The 25,013-nt window shown below is 39.7% G+C and overlaps 1 protein-coding gene across 1 annotated transcript in view; it reads left to right on the forward strand.

Annotated features, from left to right (window-relative positions):
* The window catches only part of PPP1CB (protein phosphatase 1 catalytic subunit beta), a 29,079-nt gene extending 23,895 nt beyond the window's left edge, over positions 1-5,184 (forward strand). Inside the window, exons 6-8 of the mRNA XM_040553814.1 lie at positions 993-1,144; positions 2,682-2,816; positions 3,450-5,184. Of these exons, the coding sequence (XP_040409748.1) occupies positions 993-1,144; positions 2,682-2,816; positions 3,450-3,554 (392 nt within the window). The 3' untranslated portion in view covers positions 3,555-5,184. The remainder of the gene's footprint in view (positions 1-992; positions 1,145-2,681; positions 2,817-3,449) is intronic.
* The last annotated feature ends 19,829 nt before the right edge of the window (positions 5,185-25,013 follow it).

Here is a 25,013-nt window from a genome sequence, read left to right on the forward strand (position 1 = left end):
TAGCTAATAACTTGGCTTAACTGGAAATCAAACTTTGAGTGCCTATTGTGTCTCCTCTTGGTTGTGAAACAATGTTCTTAAGTAGTTTAATACCTAAGGGTTAGTCATCATAGGTGAAGAAAGTACTGCTCAATACAAACTGAGATACGGTTTGAATGCTCTTTGGCTTGTTTGTATTGCAGCTGTACTGGCCTGAGGCACTGCAGTTGAACAAAAGGATCCTCTTCAGTACACAGTTTTAACTCAGTGTTAGCTGACCTTTCATTGGCAGCAGAGAGTGCTGCCAACAGATCTGGATTTGATCTGTGCTTTACCAGTGCTAAAAACTACAAAGATTTTTATCACTTGAATTTAGGTTCCAAACTGATTGGCATGAAGCTTTTTGAAAAGTCAGGGGTAGTCCAACCAAGCTGAAAGTGCTACTTGAAACCATTTACCAGAATTTTGTTTTGTTAAATTTTGATTTAGTCATGGTTATTAAGGTATTGTAAGAAAGCTTTGACATTCAGAAGCTCGTGGTACAAATTTGTTTGTGGTATTTCTGACCAGTCCTGCGCAGGATTCTACAATTTGCTGTGACTTTCAAACTAAGCTTGCTTGGTGAGCTGTGAAATTGATGGTTGTCTTTTAAAGTGCACTCACTGCAGTATTTTTGAACTCTTCAAATGCTCACTGTAAATATGCTGAATATTGCAATTAAGTATTATTTCAATTTCAGGGAGATGTTTGGCTCTGCTTTGTTTCATCTGAAGGTACTGTCCTTTGTAAAGGGAAAAATCCTGCCCTATACTCCAGGCTTTTGCAGACGTCTTTTGTCTCAGACAAAATTCAAATATTGCTGTATTTGTTACAAAGGTGGTTTTTGTTTGGTTGTGTGGTTTTGTATGTTGTTTTTTTTCCCTAGGAGATCTGCTCTGGTAGTTATGGTAAAACTGTTTTACTTGTAGAATACTGCCTAAGACTAACATCTTCACTTGCATTACCTTTCAAAGGCTTGCTCTGTGACCTGCTGTGGTCTGACCCAGACAAAGATGTGCAAGGTTGGGGTGAAAATGATCGTGGGGTCTCTTTCACTTTTGGTGCTGATGTGGTCAGTAAATTTCTGAATCGTCATGATCTGGATTTGATCTGTCGAGCTCACCAGGTATGAATTATGCTGTTGTTGCTTAAAACTTTCCCTTCTACAATTTATGCATTTTTGATGTTGGTTATCCGTAGGATATATTTAAACTTACTTGGTGTTGCTTTACTTTCAGAAAAAGAAAAATGTCCATAGTAAAGGAAATATAAGGCTGCATCCTACTGTTGTCTCATATTGAACTGTTTCTGATATCAATGAAGTGAAATACTAACACTAGATTTCTCCAGTGATCGATCTCGTTTGTCTGTCAGACTATTTTATGTGAATATTAGAGGTGAAATGTCTAGGCTTAAAGTGGCAAAGTAAACTCAGGAACCACACTGAAGTTTCAGAGTTGTTGCACTTCAATATTAGGTAGTTCTCAAGTAATTGCAGCTTAAATGATCTCTACTTGACTTCATGGAAGTATTCAGTACACTTCTGAATGTTTCTCCAAACCTGTACATAAAATCTTGCACTGCTGCCTTTTAGTTCAGTAACCTAGAGTACTTTGGCATAGGTTTGTTTGACTTGCTGAAACGTGGAGAAAGCAGGGTTATTTTTGGCACTGACCGTCTTTAAGTACACATTTTTGTTTGCAATTTTTATCAAGTTATTTTAAGCAAGTGTCCTGCTTAGATGGACATCAGGTTTCAGTTTCTTGTGTAACATTTCAGTTTCATTATTTAGTTGACTTAAAAAGCTCTGGCATGCTGTGAAGGAAAAGTAGATTTTTAATTGTGGTATGGCTAAGACTGGGTACCCTATCAGAACACTTCTTATTAGAAGAAATACTTCTTACAATTTTATTGCAAAAATACTGATATGCAGGATAGATGTTAAGATTTCTCAACTGCAGATTAAGATTCCTTTCTGTGTTCATGTAGTTGCTTCAGCTCTTTATTAAAAGTGTAACATCTTTGAAAAGACCACAGCAATTGGACTAAACTGAGCAGTATTCTGATGTGCACTGATTTCAGTGTGTTATAATGCGAAGCTTCTGTTTTGGGGAAGGGGGAATATCCTTAGTTGATATGTTGTACTGCTTGCTCTATTTTAAAGGTGAATTGTGCTCTTAGAGGAAGCACAGCAGAACCACTTTGCTCTTAGATGTCAAAATTGACAAAAGCCTACACTTAAGATTTGTGCAGTCAACACCGGACTAAGTAAAACTTCACGGTTCAATTGCAATGAAGGTAGTATCCAGACCTTTTGTGCTCTGAACTAACAGGTCAAACATATCCAAATTCAGTGTATAGCCAATAAAATGCTGGGAATCTGTAAAGTGACAGTGCATAATTGGACTTGCAAGTATAAAAATGCTAAACAGGGAAGCTGATGCATAGTTAATGTTGGAGTTGTCAGACAGTTGAAACTATGTGATTTGGCATTCACTGTCCAGATAGACAAAAATGACTGAACCTGTCCTGTTTGAAAGCTGAGACAAAATACTTTTTCAGTGAATTCTATTCATAAAAGTCCTGTTTGCCTCAAGATTGGCCTTTTTCTTCAACGTGTATCTTTTTGTTTGAGAGCTGAATAATTTCTCTGGTGTTGACAGGTGGTTGAAGATGGATATGAATTCTTTGCTAAACGACAGTTGGTCACCCTATTCTCAGCTCCAAATTATTGTGGAGAGTTTGACAATGCAGGGGGCATGATGAGTGTGGATGAAACTCTGATGTGTTCCTTTCAGGTATGATATATTTGTACACTAAGTATTCCTGTAAGTGTTGGACTGTATAGACTGAATTAATCTGCTTGTTGTTGACACACTTATGGTTAGACTGGGTTGATACATTTGAGGTGCAGAAATGGTGTCACAGCAGGCTGATGTCTGTGGACAGAGAAGTAGAATTGCAAAGCAACTATTCCCCAGACAACTGCGTGAGATTTGTTTTCCAGACTCCTAAGTGTTAGTTACTACCTCTGTTTAGATCCTCATTTCAGTGTTACTCGAGTGATTCTTTAGTCATACCTAATGATCAGAGTACATAATTGTGCAGACTAATGGCACCCTTTCAGTGCGGTTATTCTGTTCAGGTTTTATTCTGTACTTCTCCTTGGATGTGATGTTTTCAGCTCCTTTTGCTCCCCACTGTCTCCCTACCCCAGCGTAATGGCAGAACTAGAGGGATTTAGAAGTAGTAGAAGTAGATTTAGTTTTACATATTGCTGTTGTACATAGGATTCAGAAACTTGTAGGATCATGCTGTGATTTCCAGCTCCCCACCCTGTTCCTGCTGGTTGAGATTTCATGTTGGTTTAATGGCATTTGAAATGTTCTCAGCTGTCAGTGACTCAAAAGGACTTCTTTATTTTCTCTAAGATATTGAAACCATCTGAAAAGAAAGCCAAGTACCAGTATGGCGGACTGAATTCTGGACGTCCGGTCACTCCACCTCGCACAGCTAATCCACCGAAGAAGAGGTGAAGAAAGGAATATTGTAGAAACACCATCAGATCTGTCAAGGACAAAACTCCATATTACAGTATATAATAAGTGTGCACTGTAAAACCATCCAGCCATTTGACACCCTTTATGATGTCACACGTTTAACTTAAAGAGACGGGTAAAGGATCTTTATTAATTTTTCTAGTAGAAAGATGTGCGACACTGTATTGTAACAAGTATAGCTCCAAGTTCTAATATCCAGCATAGTTTAAAAAAAAAAAGTATTAAAAAAACTATTGCAACTACATATTCACACTTACCACGGTTTTTAAAGTTGACCAACATCCCAGTTAAAACTTGATGTAATAGTTAAACCAGATGAGAGCATGATGTTCCATTTGTGTAATGTGGTCTTATTGTTGCTTGATTGCTTTTACTTTGGTTATTTTGTAGCTAGAATGATGCAAATATGGTATCTAGTCATACTCCCTGGCTCTCTTTGAATTTGAAATAAGAAAGGGGCTTTTTAGAACAGCCACTGATCTTTTATCCTCCCTCTAACTTCATGTTACTCATAATAATGCCGCGCAAATATGTGCCCCGTTATAATGCAAAGTTTATAGTACGGTAGTGATTAAAAGGCAAACTAATTCCAACATGCCTAGACTGGATAGCTTGACAGCCAACGTAAATTGGAACAGAAAATCCTGTCTTGACTTTTTAACTTAAACTGCCACACAATGAATTTGTGCACTACACTATTTTAAATTATTGACATTACACTGTGCTATGGCACTTCATTTAACTTACGACAAAAATGGTATTGCCTATGAGTTGGTAACTTGATTATGTGGTACCTTGGCTTTAGTTTTATTAGCATGAAACACCTTTGGCATGCTTAGCTTCCAGGTAACTCCCTACCTGCATCAGAATTCATCTTGCATAGTTCCACAGAACATGAAGATCCTTATTTGCTAAGCCTTTGACAGCTGACATTCTTTTTCATAAGAGGGTGTATTTAAATGGATGTTCATCAGCGGACAGTGGGTTGGCTGACTAGTGGTGAGCTAAAACTGCTAAATGAATGTCCGACATGATTATAAGGCTTATGTCACTAAAGATTATATCCTTTGGATTTTCATGATCAAATTTCATATACTATTGTATAGACTTCTGCTTTGTAGTGTACTATAGTAGCAATAATTTCTGTACATGATCAAGAGTTATGCAGTATTTCTTTTCAGTTCTCTCCTTTCTCAAAAGGTAAAGATTGGCAAATGGTGAGATATAGAGAAGTTTATAGTAGGATACATGAAAGGCACAGATTTGTGATGCTTTAGGATGCAATACAAAAGCTTTTACTGAATATTGTTGAATTTGTAAGATTATTTGGGGGAAGGCTGCAGATTTATACCATTCTAAATGTGCATCAGTAGATGTAAAACTCTTGACTTCAGTATCGTCTTTGAAAATGTTAAATTGAAGATTCTGATAACTTACATTTTATGAACTGGCACATTATATAATGCGAGAGTTATATTGATTTCTGACACAGTGAGCAAGTTCTTCAAAATGGATTTAAGTCTCTTTTCTAATTCCATTTTTGTTTTAAATGCATATTTTAAATGTAGTTTTTTTCATTTAGTAAAAGTTGTCTAATTCATTTGAATGAAGTCTGACTGGTTATTTTTTACTGCTGTTTACTGTTAGTCGACAAGTGTGGGCTTTTTTTTTTTAAATAGCATATATGTTAATGTTACTGATTTATATTGGATTGGTCTGTGGTTTTGAACAGTGGTTTAATTTACCCCACCTTGAAGCAAGTTGACTACATAGCATCAAATGTAGAGGTAGTTTTCATCTGGTACTGCTCAAAGATGCTTGTTCTTGCAAGTCGGTGATGACAGCAGTGTGAGTGAGAGTATTGTTAGTTCTTCACAAGGTTATTGATGAAATCTGTTATGTAGACCTTGATGAGGTAACTTTGTGCTCTTCAGTCATTGCTTACTTGAGGTTTGGTTTTACGAGTTTTGAAAATGTTTTTTTGCCGAGTGCCAGCCTCTGTTATAAGAAATGTTACCGAACAGCTGGATTAACGCTTTCTTATTTTTTCCTTAGTTTCTGGAACAGTGTCTTCTGTATGAAATGTCCAGGTGTAAAGCTGTATTTGTGAGTACCTAATGTACTCACTTCTACTACAGAAGCTGCCGCAAGGGGAGAATCTTAAGGCATTCTTAAGTGTCCTAAAGAAATAGGATATTCTTGGTTTAATTTTACTACGCTATGAAGCCAGATGTAGTGGTGGTATCCTGAAGAAATTGCTGTTTTTGTATAGCAGCAATCACTGGCAAAGAGTTTGATTGCTTTTTTACCACTGGGTGACTGGGATGCCTGCCAACATCCTTCATCATCCCATACTAGGTTAAAAATACAGGGTTTAATAATCTTAACCTCTACAGATGTTTCTGGTATGGAATATCAAAACTAAGTTAGGAAAACAAAACTTACTGTACCAATTCAGCTTACATTTACAATGTTAATATAGATCTATTGCCCAATCTGGAAAAGGTAGAAATGAGAACCTGAGACTAATTATGCTCTGATAAAATTAATTCTTGTAAAGTAACTGAGATGGTCCAGAAATCAGTAGCTTTCTATAACTTTCATTTAATCATGTGTGAAGTCAACAACTGCAAGCAGCGTATGCAGTTCTTACTGGAGAGTTAAATATTTGAAAGATCTGATGGAAAAGTTTGGCTTCAAACACTATGCTTCGAGGTGTAGCAACAGACCTTGTGAGACAGTAGCTACGGTGGTTTCTGATCTTTTAAACTGTCAAAGGTTTGGGGGCTAGAGTTTCAAGCATAACATAGGGTAGGTTTTTTTTTTCTCATAGAGATACAGACCTGGAAAAGACAGCATGGATTTTAATCACTTTTCAAGCTTAAATCTCTTTGGAAGTCCCCAAAAGCTGGAAAAAGTGATGAATGCCTTATTGATTCTACAAAACATTGACATGCTAATAGTGTAATTCTCCTTGTTTCAGGCAAGACTGCATAATGGAAAACATCTATGCTATGACAGTGATAGTGTGAATGACTAGCTGGGGGGGAGCAGGGCAAGACTAAGGAGAAGAAAGGAAATGACCCTGCTGCCTGTAGTTTTTGGTTACTTCAGTCAATGTCCAGGAAATTCAGACTGGCCTAACAATGTGGGCTCAAAGTTTTCCATGGAAATTGCTAATGGACTGATTGTTGACAACTTTTTTTTCATGTAAGCATCTTGTCTGTACAAGGTTAAAATGCTGCCAAGTAGCGCAGCGTTAGTGAACTGGGAAGTAACAGTATTCTGGAATGAGCTGTTAAGAGACAAAAAATATTACACCAGCTGAGAGGTATTTCTGCCTGTTCTCCCACACCCCTTTTTTATCTGACAGTAATATCCATTCTTGGTTTCGTAGTAGAGTGCAACGTGGCACACAACATCTTGTCCTTTTCCTTGTTGGTTGACAGGCTTTTTGTGATATCCAAGAGTTAGAGAAAAATCTGCTTTAATCTAATTTGAGGTGTTGCTGTAGGGAAGTTCTTCTTTGGTCTTCCACATCGATTGATCGTTGATCTGAGACTTTTTTTGTCAGAGTTACTTTGAATGCTTCTTAACGATGTTTTCTATGCATGCAATATTCATAATTGTTAGCTACTTTAAAGGAGGAAAAAAATACACATTTAAATATAGTTGTGATCATTATGTTGCTCTAACACAGCACTGTCTCCACATGGGTAGGCTTGTTTGTACTGATCTGATCTATTTCCAGAAAATGTTGTAGGAAGTAGACTCACTGAAAACATTCTAACTGGTCTTATATTAGTGGGCTGTATTGTTTGCTACATCTAGACACACAGAAGTACTTCTGGACACAAGTTTGAGATGGTCTTATTCATTGTTTCTGACTTTTTTTTTGCAGTGTGATTCTAACTAATTTGCAGCGTGACTATGCAAATGTTCTGTTCGGTGTCAACAAGCTTCATGTTCCTATTAGGAAGACAGTTTGTACCATCTTATCCATAAGAGGACTTAATAGCTATGTATGCTACTGCTTGTAGTATCCTGGTGCAGTGCATTGCTTTGTTAATACTTTCCTGGGAAACTGTGGCTGGAAAGTCTTCAGACCTGTGGAAGGCCTTTTGTTATTTTTATTTCCTTTTTGTGGAAGGATTTTGTTGTTAGTATGCTACATCCCTATTTTAAGGTTCTTTTGAAGATAAAGATCCTGCTTGCTTTTGTAGCTGTCTCCAAGAAGTCCTAGGGCCTGTGCAGTCTTCTGCTGCATTTCTGTCAAAAGATTATAGAAACGGGAGTTGATGAGCAGTAAGATATTCTTTATATGAAGAAGAGATCCCATCTGTGGCTTATCTTTCAAGTCCAAGAGGATATTGCTATCGTACTGTGGAAGCTGACAGCTGAAATTACTGCAGCAGTAGGTGGTTAGTTTAGGATGGATAACCACATTTTTCTCTCTCTAGTAATGGAAATATGACAGGCATTGCTGCTACCAAATATGGTTTGAACTGGAAGTGACCCGAGTAGCTCGGTTTTGGGTAGCTGGAATTTTAAGATTATGTAGATTACAAACATGAGCATCCCAGGCTTGGCCTATGTTGTAAAGCTCAAGAGGTTAACAAAAAAAAAAAAAAAGGTGCCCTCTTTGTGGAGGCTTGCATAGCTAATAGTTGTAAAAACCTAGCTTTTAATCTGGTGTTTCATTTCTTCCTGGCAAACTGTCAGAGTCGTATCCGTGGCTGGTATATCTGGAACTCTCCTTGCTGTCAGGTTTGTGAGAGAGGAATGCATTTTACACAAACCCGACAGGTAGCATTACAGCTTAGCAAAGCACAGAAGCAAAGTGATACTGTCAATATTGTATTGCTCTTGAACTTGTTTGAATTGTAACTTGGTTTATGATTGACACGTCTCCTTTGTAATGTATGTGAAGCTAAATGTGAATATTTGGCTTCAAATAGACTGGTGAAAACATCAAGAGCAAGAGAATGTCTCCTTATGTTGGAGCAGAGGTGACTACAGCACGACATGTTTTGGATGTCTGTCTCAGTCCACATGGGCTAATCATGTGCATTAGAGAATAGTGTAATTTTTATGCAAAACAGAACTGAGCTGAAGGTTCATGTTTTGGAGCATATTTAAATACCAGTTCTTTGTGCATCTGAAGAGGCCTGACTGTTAGAAGAACTCCATACTATGCATGTAGTCCTGCTTATCAATAGTAAAAAGCAATTCAGTGAATCAATGCCAGGCATGAAATATTTGGGCATAGCCCTGGATGTTTTTTCTCTTCCATAATCTGCTTGCTTCTGCTAATTAGCAGTAGCATTTTTCAAGGGCACTCTTGGTGCATCTGTATGCTTTTTCAGAAACTGATTTTGCTTGCTTTGTTCCAAAGGTTGACCAGGGTTTTGATGGCAGCATCTAACCAGGTGGCTGCACACAACTCATGGGCTTATAACCAAACATTCTTCTTACTGCTTTTATCAGATGATCAAAGCTGAAGGAACCTCAAACCGTGTTGGACTGAACACTTGAAAACCACATGGCAGTAAGTCAGTGTTGGGACAATAAATGAGTTACCAAGATAAGCTGCAAATCTGGTACTGTGTGTTGTTACAGGCCTGCCAGGTTCTCATCTTCCGGGGATTTCTAGAACTGGTACTGCCTTGAAGATCCCTCAAGTTGTTAAGAAACACTCAAAATTATCCGGTTATTTGTTCTGTATGTTCCTTGTTAAAATAATCTCAACATGTTCATTGGTAATAAGGACAAAATTTCATTCTGTTCTCCACTGTTCTGCTTTAACTCCAGTTAATTCTTATACTTGTACGTTCAAAGACATGAGAATGAAAAAACAATTCAAAATAAGCTTTCCACCCAACTGTTGCTAATAAGTGGTTATAGTAATCCCTTCCAAGGAAAACTGGTTACTGTCTTAAAACAGCCTGAACAGCTGGAGCTTTAGTCTGTGCATACTACATGTGGCCTGGCCCAGCCCCTTTCCTGGGTTCTGCTGCCTTATTTAACTGTATCTGCAGATGAAGCTTCATGTTTAGCGTACCGCAAACTCAAATCTTTGGAGCAACCGTATCAGAAGGCAGGTGCTAACTACATCCAGCTGCTAATAAAGATCAGAAAAGGCTGTTCTGTATCTTCAGGTGGAGATAAAAGTTTTATGGTAAGGTAAGATGAGAATAGCATAGTATTCCCTGGCAAAGCTCTACAAACAAGCAGCACATGAATGTCCTGTTGAAATATGATAGGCATGCCCAAATGGTAAGTTTCAGTGTTTGAACTTATTCTGAGTTACTGTTGAATGCAGGAAGGTGTTGAATCCTGCAAATAGGCAGCATTACAGTTTTCTAGTCTCTTACAGATAAGTCATTTGAAAATACTGAATTACATTTGCAGAGAGCAGAATAACTTAGCGAAGTTTTTTCCCACCTTTGATAGAAAGTTCTGCCTGCTCATGTTGCTCTAAAGGGTTGAATCTTTGGGATGCGAGAGAATATTCTGGATGCATCTAATTATTTAAAAGGCTTAACTAGGGGGAAAAGTATCTTGTGGACAAACTGGTGTAGCTTATAACATGATGCAGAGGAACACACAATGTCGAGTTTTAAAAAAAGTGCAGAGGACGTTAGCCTTGGTGAGTAAATATTTTCCAGTGTAATGATTTTCCCCATTTTGCTTTGAAGTCCCAACCTACATATGGTGTAGTAGGTACAACTGTTTCACATTGCTCCCTCTGGATACTTTCTAGCAGCATTTCTGCAATTTTATTCTTGTTGAATATCAGGGCTTATATAAATCAGCAATTTTCCTTTAGCTACCCCCCGAATATTTTATATTTACATTTTGGGTTGCTATTCCTGAGCAGGTTTTTGCACCTTCCTCAAAGATAATGTGCAGTTTCTGTGAAATGCTGGCAGAGGAAACATGTTACAAGAATTACATTTTAATGGGTATCTTAATTACATCTTTACCACATCTCTTGGAAACTAGATCTTATTAAGAGCATGGGCTGTAAGGCTGAAGGCCCCAATCTGTTGAAGGATTGATAGTAAACACCTTTTCTTTCCTACTTAGGGCTCTTACCTAGAGGTACAACAACAAGCAACCAATATACTCGTCTTGGAGGCTTTTGTCTTGCCTTTACCACCTAGGTTAAGAAGATGCATTCTATTCCTTGAATCTCTTGTTTGTACTAATTCTATTTAAAGGCAGTTATGAAAAGTTCCCCATCCAGTTGACGTGTTCTTCATAATTGCTCTAGCACGCAGATGCCATCTAGTGGTTGAAGCTCAGCGGATGAAAAGCCATTGCTGCAGAACTGGCGTTTTACTGCATGTTTATCCAGCACTTGTCTGATCGGTAGACCTTCTCTCTTGATCAGCACTGGAATATTTCCACAGTGCTTGGCTTCATAATAGCTCAGAGCTTGCTGCATTGAAACTAGGCTTCCCTTGGTAAGAAGTACAGATTTAATTCCTGTAAGTCTGATAGACCTCCAACTCTGTTAAAATTATCTGTGGATTCTTAAGGGGAAAAAAAAATCAAAGCTGCCATGGAAATCATAGAAAAGAATTACCTCCTAGGCTTTGTCATACTATATGAAGGTTTCCGTACACGATCCTGACTGGTCCTCTGGTCTTCCTCAAAACTGTGGGTGTGATTCTTGCCCCTGTGGTTAGGCCATAGTGGTAAGTTGAGGTTTTAGTCCTTTGTGGGCCATGTTGAACTGCTAGAAGTTTGTATTCGCCCACTCATTCCTATCTTTATTCTTGCCCTAAAGTATGAGGCCCTGTCGGCTCCCCTAGGGGCCTGTCTCTGCTCGTCCATGTATGGGTTGTGGGCCACTTCACAGGAAATAGTTTTGTTTGGACAGTTGCTGAGCCATTACAGTTCGGGTGTTGTGATCACTCAGCATGTGGGGCTTCACTTGAAATTACATGGCCTCCTGACTTGTGCTTTTCTATGGTACAGACAATAAGGCATGTGTAAAGCTGGAAGGGCGTGGTAACACTGAAAAAGGTGTTTCAGCAAAGTCTAGGCTCAGAACAAGTAGATCCTTTCAGCCTTCTGCTGAAATAAACACCTATAAGCATCTGCATGTTATGAGTAGTATGCATCTGTTTCAGTTATAAAATGCATTCAGCTTCTGTAGCTGTATCTGGTAGTTGCAATCAAATAATGGCTTGTCCCATTATCCCATTGTCCTCGTTGTCAGGAGGAAATGAAGTTCTGAGGCTTGTGGCCAGCTTGGGGAGACAGGATTGAGTGTACATTGTTGGGCACTGCTGGGAATCATGCAGTCACTTGTCTGTCACATACTTACGCCTGTCAGGTGTGAGTATGTCCCCATGCAGAGCTGCATATTCTTTTTTTTAGCTGGTAATAGAGAAATTCTAACGTAAGGATTAAAGTATTTAGTCATGTAGACGAACTGCTCTCTCTAAGAAATATGCTCACTCATTCAGTACTTGATACAGAAGTTTGTCTGAGGTATCAAAACGGCCAGGAGGTGGCATCTGTGTACCACAAGTAAGAAAAGCATTAGCACATCAGGCCGTACCATTGCAAGTAGGCAGGTTTGCTGTCAACGCTTTTTCAGTGCTTGCTTAGTCACCCATGTCTGTACAAGTAAGCTTCGTTAGATGAAGTGCAGTATTTTTATATTACTGGTCTAAATCAAGAGCTAATTATTTGCGAGAAATTATGGTGAGATTTTTTTTAAGGTGATTGGACACTTTATGTTCATACACAGTTATTCCAACTGTATTTGTGTGGTTATGATTTACGCACACAAGTTTTTTATAGGTCATTTACCTCCCTAGTCATTGTTTGACTAGTGTCCTTTTCTTCTAAAAAGAAAACTTGAGTGGCTGCAACTGATGATAGTAATGCTTTGTGAATAAATGTTTGTTCTGTGCTGCAAATATAATATACTCCTACCCCCTTTTCACATAGAAGTAGTCTGTAAGCGGCAATTACTTAAGCAATAAGTAAAATCACAATCTTTTATGGTAAATAAGTGTCATGGTAGAAAACAAAAATAGCAAGGGACTTTGTCAAAGTGCTTGTGAGGATTTGAGTGAACATGCAAGTTTCCTGACTCAGGCCTGCAGTCCGGGTTAGTTGCCTACTTGATGTGTATTGTATACAATATGGACAGCAATGGCCAGCACTTCCTAATAAAGCTTTTTTTTTTTTTTTTTTTACCTGGAACTCTTCCAAATCTTGGTTCTTGCTCAGTCTTTATCTGGTTTCTTTATTTCTTCCGTCATGTTAACCTTTTCAAAGAATGAGCAATAATAAATACACTTTCTCTGCCAATATCACAGACGCTGCTTTGTTCTTGTGTGTTTGCTGACCCGTGGATATCACTCGGAAGCAGAAAGCATGCAGTCCCTCCTTCACAACAGTGCTGTCTCATTGACAGTAGCACTTGACCTACTGCAGGGTTAATGTACAGTGTCCTAATCGACCTAGATTAGCTGCTCATCTTCCTACCCTAACAGCTACTGGACATTAACCTCTTCTGTTTCTACTTGTAACTGATGCCTTCAATCCTTAGAGTCAATTCAACAGAGAAGAAACAGTACCGTTGTGCGACAAGAAAATCATGGTCCTTGCTCGGCTTTGTTACTAGCACCAGGGGATGACCTGTGCTATGCTAGGGTGTTTGTTTGGCGTGCTATAGTGATCTTGCACATGGTTGATAGATTATGAAGGCTGGGGATGAACACGCTGATGTGCGTTCTTCTCACTGGAGTCGCTTGATAATGTCCTGGTGCTCCTAGCAGCTGTGGAAGATCCCATGTCAACATGCCTGTGAGGTATGAGTTGGACTTCTGAAACCTCATGAGATGCTTTTTGCTATTCCTGTCAACAAACTTCACATGACTGTAATTCTCTGAAACCTAATTTTCCATTTGTTGTGTATATGTCCCCATTCCTTAGAAAAGCAGCATACCTTCGATGTCAGTAACGCATGTTATGGGGTTATTGTACATCTTTCCATGTAGGAGATGGCACATAATGAGATGTCACATAATGCCTTGTGCAACTTACTCAGGGGAAAAAAAAAATGGAGAGTGGAGAACATGGGGATGATACGTGTGTATTTTTGAAGTAGGCATCTCAGCCTACTGGAAAGTAGGTGTCTCATAGTTTTTACTTGAAAACACTCAAAACTCTTATTTAAAATAATATTTGAAAGTATTTTCATAAGTTTCCCTGTAGGGAAAAACAAAAGTGTTGTGATGCAGTTGGTGCTTACCTCTTGTTTGAGTAAGGCTGAATTTTTTTTCCTTGCAGAAAAATGACGTGTGACTTCAACCAGCTTTAGTATGTCTGTTTTGGGAGTGTTAAATTTTGTAGGCCTGGTGGGAAATGAGCTGCTTGTGTAGTTCCTTACCCACTTAAAGCCGTGCTCTTTATTTTTATGAACACACTTCATCCTGAAAAGTTGCATTTATTTCTATTACCTCTGCTCCGTATTTATTGGTTTGTGGCTTCTGGTGACATCCTCCCTTTACATGCAGGTGTGAGTGTTGTTTGTATGTCTGTGTGCGTACAGATACGGTTTCAGAATACGTATCCTGACTCTTTCCTTGGAGTGGAAATTAGGGTGGCAAGCCTGAGAACCAGTCACCCCGACATCCACTAGACACCCAAGCTTATTAAAAACAGATTTATCATATACAGTCTAATTGCAGTAACATATGGTAAAGGTAACTTACCCTGACGTGATGTTTGCATGTTCTGTGGTGTGTTAGCAACTGTTTTACTGGTATCCAGGCTACCTATTTTACAACTGTTCAATTAGAGGTGGTTATGATTGGTAGTATTGTTCTATAAACAATACAACAGTGTGAACAATGCCAAGAACATATGCCTCTGAAATGTGTGATGCCATGCATCCTGGCCGAAAAAGTAGATGGTGACCTTTAGTATGAAGAGTTAAAAGGATATGCCTTAGCTTGTTTAAATTTGAGCTGCAGTAATTTAGTAAAATAGCATACAGAAACTTCTAGTGCTCCTTAAGGGGAAATATTTGCTTGAGCTCTGTAATCTGTACCAAAGATGTATTGCTACCTGATACCATTTATATCAGGTCTCTTTTTTTTCCCTACGTTCTCCACCACCAAAGACTTGTTCTGGTAAAATGGTGATATCTTCTATTAACACTTAGTATATCCCAAGAATTCAGTGTCCATCAGAAGGAGTCACTTGCATTGAAAACAAAACTACCTCTGGGAACAGGAAGAAAACCAGGGCTGTTTTCAGTGCCAGGTGGCTTGTGTACCAGGCACTCTTCATCACTGTCGGGTTATGTTACTAAGAACTACAGAGATGCTGTTAGTTAGAAAAAGAAGCTTAAACAAGTCTAAACACCTGAATAGTTCAGTCTCTTTACCCTGGTAGTAGCGCTTTTCCAAACTTCCTTCACTTCCTCTTCCAAAGACTGTAGCTCTAACGTAAGATGTTACCTTCTCATGCTTCTGTTGTGACAGTTTGCACCCTATTTCTGATAAGTATGGTATTGCAAGGTTTGTTTTAGGAATATTAACTGTAGACATGTACCATCTACTGTTGCTTCCTGGGCATACAAGCATGTTCTGTTTATCCTGTGTCAATATCTCATCTATGGTGATAAATTTAACCATTAGTTGACAAGTATGAGTATCAATTTTTAAGCAAGTGATATCTTGCATTAGGTGATTGTCCTGTATCACATACTACTCTAATTCAAGCCATTTGCTTAACAGGTGTTTCAGAACAGGAATCTGGTAGCTTGTCGGGCATATTAAATGTTTGTTGACTTCAGTATAATGAAAAACTTTCATGTAGACACCAGACTATTCATTCTGGATACAGCTGTTTTTCTGTAGTTGTTAACTCTTTTGAAATACTATTTCACTAATAAATAGCAATAAAAAAACAAGGGGCTTCCGTTGATTCCTGTAGTTCTTAAGCAGGTGAAACATATGTGCCCAGGTTTCATTTCAGAAACCCCATGCACAGCAATTTTGCATCTATGAGGAGTCAGCCTCATTTCCATGCAGGTAATGGTAGTAAAGATTAAATTGTGAGCTCTTACTTCTTGATCCCTACCATGCAGCATGTGTTGAATGGACATGGAAAGCCTTCAGGTAGTTAAGTAGATGCACAAAGTGTCCTGGGCACTGGAAAAATGTTCATTTTCAATGTTACCTATTCCAAGCCGTGAAGCTTTCAGTGCTGTGATGGTCACACTTTGAGGCAGGCCAGGCAACTGAGTCAGCATTCTGGCTGGAATACCCCATGGATCATTAACATAGTGGTATCCAAAAAAAACAGGAGGACAAAGCCATCTATTTGGCTCAGAGTTTATCCACAACTGCATGGAATCAACCTTTCATTGAACATAAAAGTCTTATTTAAAGCTTGTCCGATTAGTATCTGCAAACTTTTATTGGATCCCAACAAAAAGCATGTCAGAGTGTGTATTCATTGAAGCATGCCAAACAACTTTTTTCATGGATGATGGCAAAAGAGCAGCAAGTAAAAGGGCTATAGTTGCTCATTTGGAACAGAGCTAAAAGATAGGATCTGGATTTCTTTCTTTTGGCTTGTACTTTATCCTTGGGATTTCTGAAAGCAGCTGGAACTTCTGCTGAAGAGAAATAGGGTCTGCCTGACTTTGGCTGAGATGTGTGCTGTTCTGCCTGTGCCAGCTGAGCCCTCTTTCCCAGAGGAAGAGCCCACCCTGTGGGAGGTCAGTCAGCAGTAGTGATGCCTTCTCTCCTCGTTCTGCGCTCTGCCAGAGCAAAGCCCAGCTCGCCATGGGAGTCCAGGAGCCCTGGCAGGAGATGGTGACCAGAACCTTTGCACCCCTAACTGGCCCTGCCAACAGCATCTTCCTTCCAGAGCTGCTTCTCTGCCACAGGTACTGTTGCATACCCCACTGCTGCCTCTGTGCTCTTACACCTTTCTGTCTAGGTTTCCACTGGTGTAAACCAGGAGGAGGTTAGGCATAATCTTACTAGGGAAAGGTGAGTGTCGTCTTACGCATCCCATTGATTTTTAGCTAGGAGAAAAACTTCTAACACTTACTACGTGACACTTCCTACATAACCATGAAATGAGAAACTAACCTTAGTAGTTGATTGGTGTAATAGATATCCCTAATTAGTAGGTCTGTTAGCATCAAGCCCACACCTCAATCTGTTTCTGTTGTCCTAGGTGTTCTGTTGGTATTCACAAAAGTCTGCAGCAAGATGAATGAATTGCAGACAGCAGAAATCCTCTGCCCTCTCACTCTTGGCGTAACTTCTTGTGCACAGCAAGATCTCTTTTGTAGTATGGAAAAGATGCATATAGATGTCTGGTAAATGGCTTTTTGACACAGATGGAAGATTGTGTCAAAGTAAAAATCATATATCAAAGGCTAAAAATCAAATCTCACAGCAGCTGTATGGTAATGCTTGGCTCTGTTCTCTATCCATCTTGAGTTTACTTATGTGGACGTGGCTGGGAATCCTGAAAGACTTTTAAATGCTTTCAGAAGGAGGCTGCTTAATGTGACCTATGCAACTTGCATAGTTATAATTCTAGTCAAGCTCTTGACCAACAGTTCCTCACATTGTAGTCATCTTGTTCTGCATCTGATAGCTGTAGGTGAATTCTAGGAATGTTGCCCCAAAGTCTAATGCTATATTTAAGAAAGAAAGATGAGCTGGAAACCTCAGGAACCTGAAGATAAACCTAGGTTTATCTTGAGATGGTTACAAGGAAAGAGAACCATCCTACAAGAGGCTGCCTCCTCCTGAAAGGCAGGGATTTCCTTTGAAGGGAAAGTGTCCTTTGGCAGGTGACATCCGGTAGAGCTGATCTGAGCTAGCAGAAGTAGGAATTGCATTTAGAGATCGTGCATATGGTATTTTGTAAACGTCCGCTGACATGGGAAGAGCAGTCTCTGCCTCCTCACCCCTCAGTAAAGTGGCTTGGAAGCATCTGCGATGAGCTTTTCATGCTCCCAGGGACTGTATTTGTTGTTGGAACCTCTGTAAGGTATATGAGGAAGATTATGCCTGTGAGGGGCTAGTCCCAACACAACCTTGAGAAGTTAGAATTTTTACTCAAGCAGGCAGCTGGCTGTTCTCCTGTGAGACTATTCTATAAGGAAGAAGAAAAAAGCTGCAAGGTAAACCTGTCTATCTTCAAGTTGCTGCATGCACTGTCCCAGAAAGACACTCTCGTTTCCTCTCTGAGGAGGAAATAGGATGATACTGCTCCCTTCCTCTCTATGATACTTCCAGTAGTAAGCAGAATCTGCTTCATCAGCCTTTCACCCATCACTATTTGGGGACTTTATAATTGTTGGTAAAAATATTGTGGCCTTTTCCACATATGGACTTGGCTTTTGTAGAGCCCTCAGACAGTAGCAGCTATCAGCCTCAAAGAGGAATTTGTTTCAACAGTCAGACTAGCTTGTGAAAGGGAGGGGAAGATTACCTTCTGCTTAGGTAATCAACCTCTATGACATCATTTGTGTGCTAATGGGATATAATTTAAGATCTGAAATGTTTTGCTGTATGTGTATTTTTTTTCTAGAGGGTAAAATCGTACAAAAGAGGAGGCTTTGTGCAGATGGGAGAACCAACTGGAGATGAAAGTGAAACCAGAAATATTGTCATTTTGAGTGATGCTATCATCCTCTAATTTCAGTACTGCTTTTAAAGCCAATAGCTGTTAGTCGAGGTAGGGTTCAGACTGGTGTTGCATTAGCTTTTGATAGTTCTGCATTATTTAAAAGTGGTGTAGAAACAGCTGTCTAAATCAGCCTTCCAGATCAATTTATTAGATTACATTCTTCAGGTAGTTAAGGTAGAAGGAAGCTTTTAAATGAATTAGCAGTCCTTAATCCTTTCAAACACTGATTCAGTGGAGCACCTAAATGTGTACTGAATTTTAAGCCCAGAAGTAGTTCCCTTTCAATCATTAGGACTACTTGCGTACTGAATTTTAAGAAATTGTCCAAGCACTTATCCAAATCAGTATCATAAGGAGGGATTCTTTGATGTGTCAGCACAGTGCGTGTATGCCGGTCCTAATCTTTACTGTTTCTCATCTTTATTCTTTTTGTGCATGCTTTCTCTAGACAGTAACTTGAGCCCGTGCCTGTCTGATACTTTCTTGAAAAGCTGTTGGTCCCTTAGGGCTTAGCAAAGCAGTGTTTTGTCACACATTCCACCCATGCCTGTCTTTAAAATAAACTTTTTTTTCTCCATTGTTCTTTGACCTCAGCAAAATTACATGGCTGCAGCTGGAAGCAGCGCTTGCATTTTGGCCTATTATTTCATCCCCCAAATTTGCCACTGGTTTTAAGATCAGCTATGTGCATATACACTTGGATGTAGCCATGGAAGGCTCTTCGATCATGTGCACCACCATTTAAGAGTAAATATCAGAGGAATCAGATGCTCTCCAAACGTTATGACTTCTGTGCCTTCTGTGACTTCTGGGGACAAGTGTCCCCAGCCCTTTCCAATATATTCTTTATACTATTGATCTTACTAACACTTGTACAGTTGCCTGCAGACTCAGTTCTGCAGCCTGTTCTCAGGATTTCCCATAACTCAAATGCCTGATTAGCTATTGTTTGTCCTTTAAATGCAGCATTTAAAAAGAAGCATAAGCTTCAAACCATTGGAGAGTTGTAGTTGTCTTTTTCTGAAGGTGTAGCAGCTCATATGGGAAACGCGATCCCCAATTCAGGGAGGGTTATAGGCAAGGAATCTTGTTAGCCAGGTGTTAGGATGCAGATATGTGCAGGTGGAGATTTATCTTTGGGTCATCCCTTGGCTATGCAGTATCCATGTGTTGCAGCCTTGGCCATAGAATTCTACTCCTCCTTAAATACAGCTGCTTGTGGAAGTATTGAAAAGACTTGAGGAATGAAATTACAAACAAGTAAAATGCTGGCATCCCGAACTTCACAGAGGACTTTCAAACCTGCTGAAATGTTTTGAGTGCCCAATTCCTCTTGTTCTAATGGTAAGTACTCATCTAATATATCCAAATGGCATTGAGAATCTCAGCCTCTGTGTATATTTACATATTGTCTCTGTATGTGCGACTTATACGCACGTTCTTTCACACATGCATGTTTCTAAGCTAAAATTTCCATGTTTTGGTAGTGCTCTCATCACTGTGATGTCTGTTTTATTTCAGGGAGGAAAAAAAAATCAAGTAGCTGCATCTTGTTTATTACCACTAAATATAACTTCTCTTCTACAGCAAGTGATTTTGTTTGCATGAACAGTGAGCCAAGGGAAAAAAACACAATATATCTTAGCCAGCTTCGGCAATCTAGTCTTCGTAGTGTTTAAGTAGTAAAGGGAAAGAACACGGAAGAAAATGGATGGAAGTAAATGTTGTTTGAGTTTTGCTATATGAGTCTGTAACTCTAAAAATCTCCTTAAGTTACAAAGCTTTAAAGGAACATGAAATACTGGAGAAAAGAGCAGAAAGGAATTGCTTATATAGGGGTGAACTTGCGAATAGACATCATTATTGCATCATAACCAGCATCTGTCCTTATCTATAACCGAAGTAATATTGCTGTCATATTTTAAGTAGTGAATTCTACTGTTAAGTTCTTGCGGCCAGGGTTTTTTCTTTTTATGTGTATAAACCACTTTACATGAAGTTTTGTCTGGACAACGTAACTGCTGTGGAAGTATGGTATGGTTTTGGTGCTGTGGTGCACTTCACTGGTGCACTTTGCTAGGGAGACTTGCTGGTAATTTGTTAGTCTGGGTCAACGTCTATTAAGTCGTTAAAGCAGAAGAAAACATACGAAAGATGGAAAAGTCGAGGCTGCGATGGTCTATCCAACGGAACTGCAAGCCATGGGCATATGATAATCCAAAATACATAGCCTCAAAAGCAAAAATGTAGCAAGGGATCAGTGTATGGTCAGTTTTCTGTGTATGTACTAAATGTGTGCGGACTTCAAGAGTTAGAAGGAGAAGCAAGAAATCTAAGCCTATTGTTTCTAGCTGTCTTGTTCCAACTTAGACCAGTTTATAACATAGTCTGAATCTAATATGTAGTGTGCGTGTTAGTCCTATCTTGCTTGATACTTCCTTCTCAGAAGTTTTATAAACGTGTTACAGCAGAGGGCAGTAGGAACCTACCTCTGCTTGAAGTTGTTTTGTATCACAAGCGTGTCGGTACGTGTTTTTCCCCTCCGCTCCTTGTCCCTGCTATGATGATATTCAAAAGCTAGATAAAGCTGATAGAGGGGAACTGCCACAACCGTTGCCACAGATCTAGAGAGTGCAAGGTCTGTGCTCGTGGATTCATTTCTAATCATCGAACTGATTCTGTAGATTTGATGTATGCTCTGAGGGATTCGGGCCCAGGCTGATGGCTGTAACTGGGTAATTTCTACCTCCGTTCAGAATCCTGTAGCAGCAGAAGGGAAACGATGTGCCAAACTACACAGCCTATCCTGAAGCGTGTTTTCCTGCTAGTTGCTGAAGTCTCTCAATCCTCTACTGAAATACTTGCTTTTAATTTCCCTGCATAATATCTAGGGTCAAAAACCAGGCTTCAAAAGCACATGCATTCAGAGAAGAAAAAGCCAATGCTGCGAGGCATCTTCAGCTGGGAACCGCTCAGATCCATACATCATGGTGATGTCAGCAGTGCCAGGATTACCTCCGCTCTGTGCATCTCCTCTCTTTATTCTCCACTCACTCTGTGTCTTCTGTCAGTGCTCAGGAGCCACCGCAGTTCACTTGGGTTTGGCTGTCATTGCCTCCCGTCAGTTCAAATTAGTGTTCCAGTACTGCAAGCCATCTCAGTAGGTTTGGGGTTTCCCTCCCGTCCTGTTTTTATTTCCTGGTGGGGGATATGCACGTATGCCCTCTTCTCTGGCTCCGTGGGCTCATGTCTCAGCAGCACACGCATGCATGGTCGCCTCTGAGCATAGCGCCGGTTCACAGCTGAGATCAGCAGCGGCTTTGGAACTTGCTCCCTCTTCTTTGATTGGAAGTAGCCTGGGTCTGCTGAGCTTCCAGAGAACATTGCACAGCTCAGCTTTCCCCCGCCCCCGGCTCCTCCAGGCGTGCGAGAGTGTGCGCGTGGGAAGGAGGGAGTTGTCATTGTGAAGAATTGTTCAGAAGTGGGGGATTTACTCACTTCCTAGTTTGCTGGTGAGGATCTGTCTTATGCTTTGCTACACCTAGGTTGTATTTTTTCAACTTTTGTTTCTGATAACTGTAGTATGTGTACAGATGGGCTTACTGAAAGATACTACCACTTGCACGGACCTCATAGGGGTGCTATGGACATGTCTGTCTATAGATATTCCTAGCTCTTGCAGTTACTCACGTTTGTTAAACTGAGATGCTACTGGGTAGGCTGGTTTCTCTTTTGTCCTTTTCTTTCCTTTGTTTGTGTTATACTTGTAAAAGAATCTTTGAATCTGGGACCCACATACCAGAATGATCCACAAAGTGGGTTGCTTCTGAGGCCAGACCCAGTCCCATCTGCAAAAGGATAAAGGCAGGCTGCTCTCTGTATGGTTGCTCAGAGCTATTCAAGGGTGGAAAATGTGAGAAGTAAGAAGTGAGCTGCAGCTTTAAAAAAAAAATAAAAATCCAGCCAACCTTATATTTTGTTCTGGTGTTCTTCTTTCCCTGTTACTGAAATTAGGCACACACCAGATGAAGTCCCATTTTGGGTAGATGACTGTCTTGTGGGAAGAGCACCAAGAGGGGAGTCGGGAAATAAATTTTTCAAGGCTTTTAGTTTGGTAATGCCTGTAGCTTGTCATGTTGTAGTATTGTCATAAGTCCAGCACTGCATAATTGCCACTCTCTATGTTCAGCGGACCCCTTTGTGCCACGCTATTGTGCCACAGAGGCACCAGGGCATACTTGAAAGCCTGTCTGCCTGCTTCTCTGAGAGTTGTGCCAAGGACACCCTGATACAGGAACTACCCACTAGGGACTGTGCATGGAATATGCACCTCCCTAGTCTGTTTTCAAAGCTAAACATCCCTACAAAATTCCTTTTAAAAACCAGTTTCACTGTGCATAGCTATAAAGATTGATTTAACCAAACTATGCTAAAAAACCCCCCAAACTGATCACTTGACCAATTAGTGACATGATTGCAAAATAGGAAGTAAGTTAGTGATTGTTCCCTTAAAACATAAAAATGTGGACAGACAAGTGTGTACTGAAGATGTATTTAAGCCCAGATTTCATACTTGGACCTGAGGGAAGAGCAAATGGCATAAAACAGACGTACAGTTTTAAGAATTCCTTAAAAATGCTTTGTTTGGTATGTTATCACAATTTCACCGTGAAATGTGAAGAATGCAAGTTGAAACGAACCTCTGTTCTCAGCCCAGCCTGTTGGGCAGATGGGTATCAAAAAGCTGTTTTCTTCTTTGGGGCATCAGAAAACTGAATGATTCATCCTGTAAAACATACTGGGGCTGTGAAGACAAAAAGCACAGCTGATTAAAGGGAATTTTTGTATTTAAATCTGAACTTGCTGCTTAGTCAACGTAGGTTTTTTTGTGTGAATATTTGCACTGTCTCTGTTCCTCTTTTTTAAGGGAGACAAGAATCACTAAGGCTGTGGGGGAGAAGCTAAACCACATTACTCTCATCTAATTCAGAGCACTGCATATGCTGTGTGGTACCCAGTAAGGTAATTCTTCTCTTATGAAGTCATAGTGCAGTGGTACCTTGCTTACCATGTGTAAGTGCCACTTACTAGCAGAAAATAGTAAAAAATAATCAGCTGCTCAAAGGGCAAGAGCAAAATTACTAAATAAAGAATTGAAATTCTTTTAGGCAGACAGGCTTGGTGCTGTAAATTGCTGATTGAGTGAAATGGAAGCATTCCATGTGAGCAGACACATTTTGTTTAAAACTTAAAGGAAAGCTTTTGAAGCTTTTTTTTAAATTTGACAAGCCAAAAGCATTTCATTCCAATTATGACTGAACGTGTTTTCATACAATGTAAGTCTTATCAAAGCACTTTGAAAGGTAATACCAGTATTTTGTTTTCTTTTTTGTGTGTGTTTTTAGTTATAAGGCAAATTTGAACATTTTCTTCTAGAGAGGGCTGAAAGTCTATTTTGAAGTGAGTACCACTTGAAGTTGGTCAATATCTTATGCAGATGCGAGGTTAGCACCCTGCATAGTTTGATGGAGGAATTAGATTGCAGGAGCAAGGAAAATATAGAAAAAACAATATTCACCCTGAGGTGTCACCCTGCACAGCCTGTTTAGTCTAACCTTGCTCAGATGTTTAAGATAGGTGCTTTAATGTGCTTACCTGTAGCTGATTTGGAACCAGAAGCTTGTTACAAATGTTGAAAGTCCTAGTGTTGGGTCTTGGGACTCCATCATCGTTGGAATGCCCCACGTTATGGAAGTCTTGACTTTTGATAAGTTGTTATTGATACAGAAATCTGAGGAGAGAATCAACAAGGATTCAGGAAAGATGGGATTGATCCAAACATGGGGAAAAACGTAACAGTAGAGCACCTCACTGTTGAGGACCAGATAATATGATGGTGTTAGCTTCATTATACATGCTTAGAATACAGTAACCTAGAGAAAATGATCCTATCCTTACAAAAGGAGAGAGGTGCTACATTACCTGGTAGTCTTCTGGTTTCCAGTGTCTGAGATCCATAGTCAGCCCTCTTCAGGCTGGTAGATGATGAAATAGGATGGGAAAAGCTGGAGCATTTACCTGTTTTTTCCTATTGGGTGGGGAATTAAGAGGAATTTGGGTTCTCTATCTGTCAGAGTCATTATTCACGGACTAAACTGCTAAGAAGTAAACTGTCCTAGTTCACTCTCTGGTCTGTTCTTGGCAGGGTGCTGAAATGTCACTGTAATGTTACTAGCAGGATTTGTGACAGCGTGATGGTAGCAGTGCCCACAAGAATAAGCATTCAGGCAGTATTTTGTCACACAGGTCACTTGAATGTCCCTAATAAGAAGCTTGTAGTATGTGATTAAGAAAGAAGAAAGTAGCAGTACACTTGCTTCTTTATATTCAACAGATGTTTCCCAAATTAAGTAGTAAACTCCAAAGATCCACACTGTGAACTACGTTCCCTGGAGTAACACCCTCTATCTCAGAATAGTTACGATTATTACTACTGTATAAATACCTTGGCACTCCGGGGATCGAGGGCTCATTGTTTCAGGGTGTGCAGAATATCGTACAAGAGGGAGCACCTGATGTGAAGAGATTCCAGCTTAATGGAAAAGAGAGATGAAGGGAGCATTGCAATATGCTTAAGTGATGTATTATCTCACTGGACTTTGCTTAACAAGCCTTATTCTGAAACACAGCTTTCACTTTGCCCCGCTTTGAAATTCTTTAAAAAATCCTTTTAGA

Source organism: Cygnus olor, chromosome 3 (genome assembly GCF_009769625.2).
Source record: "Cygnus olor isolate bCygOlo1 chromosome 3, bCygOlo1.pri.v2, whole genome shotgun sequence".
Taxonomy (NCBI): domain Eukaryota; kingdom Metazoa; phylum Chordata; class Aves; order Anseriformes; family Anatidae; genus Cygnus; species Cygnus olor.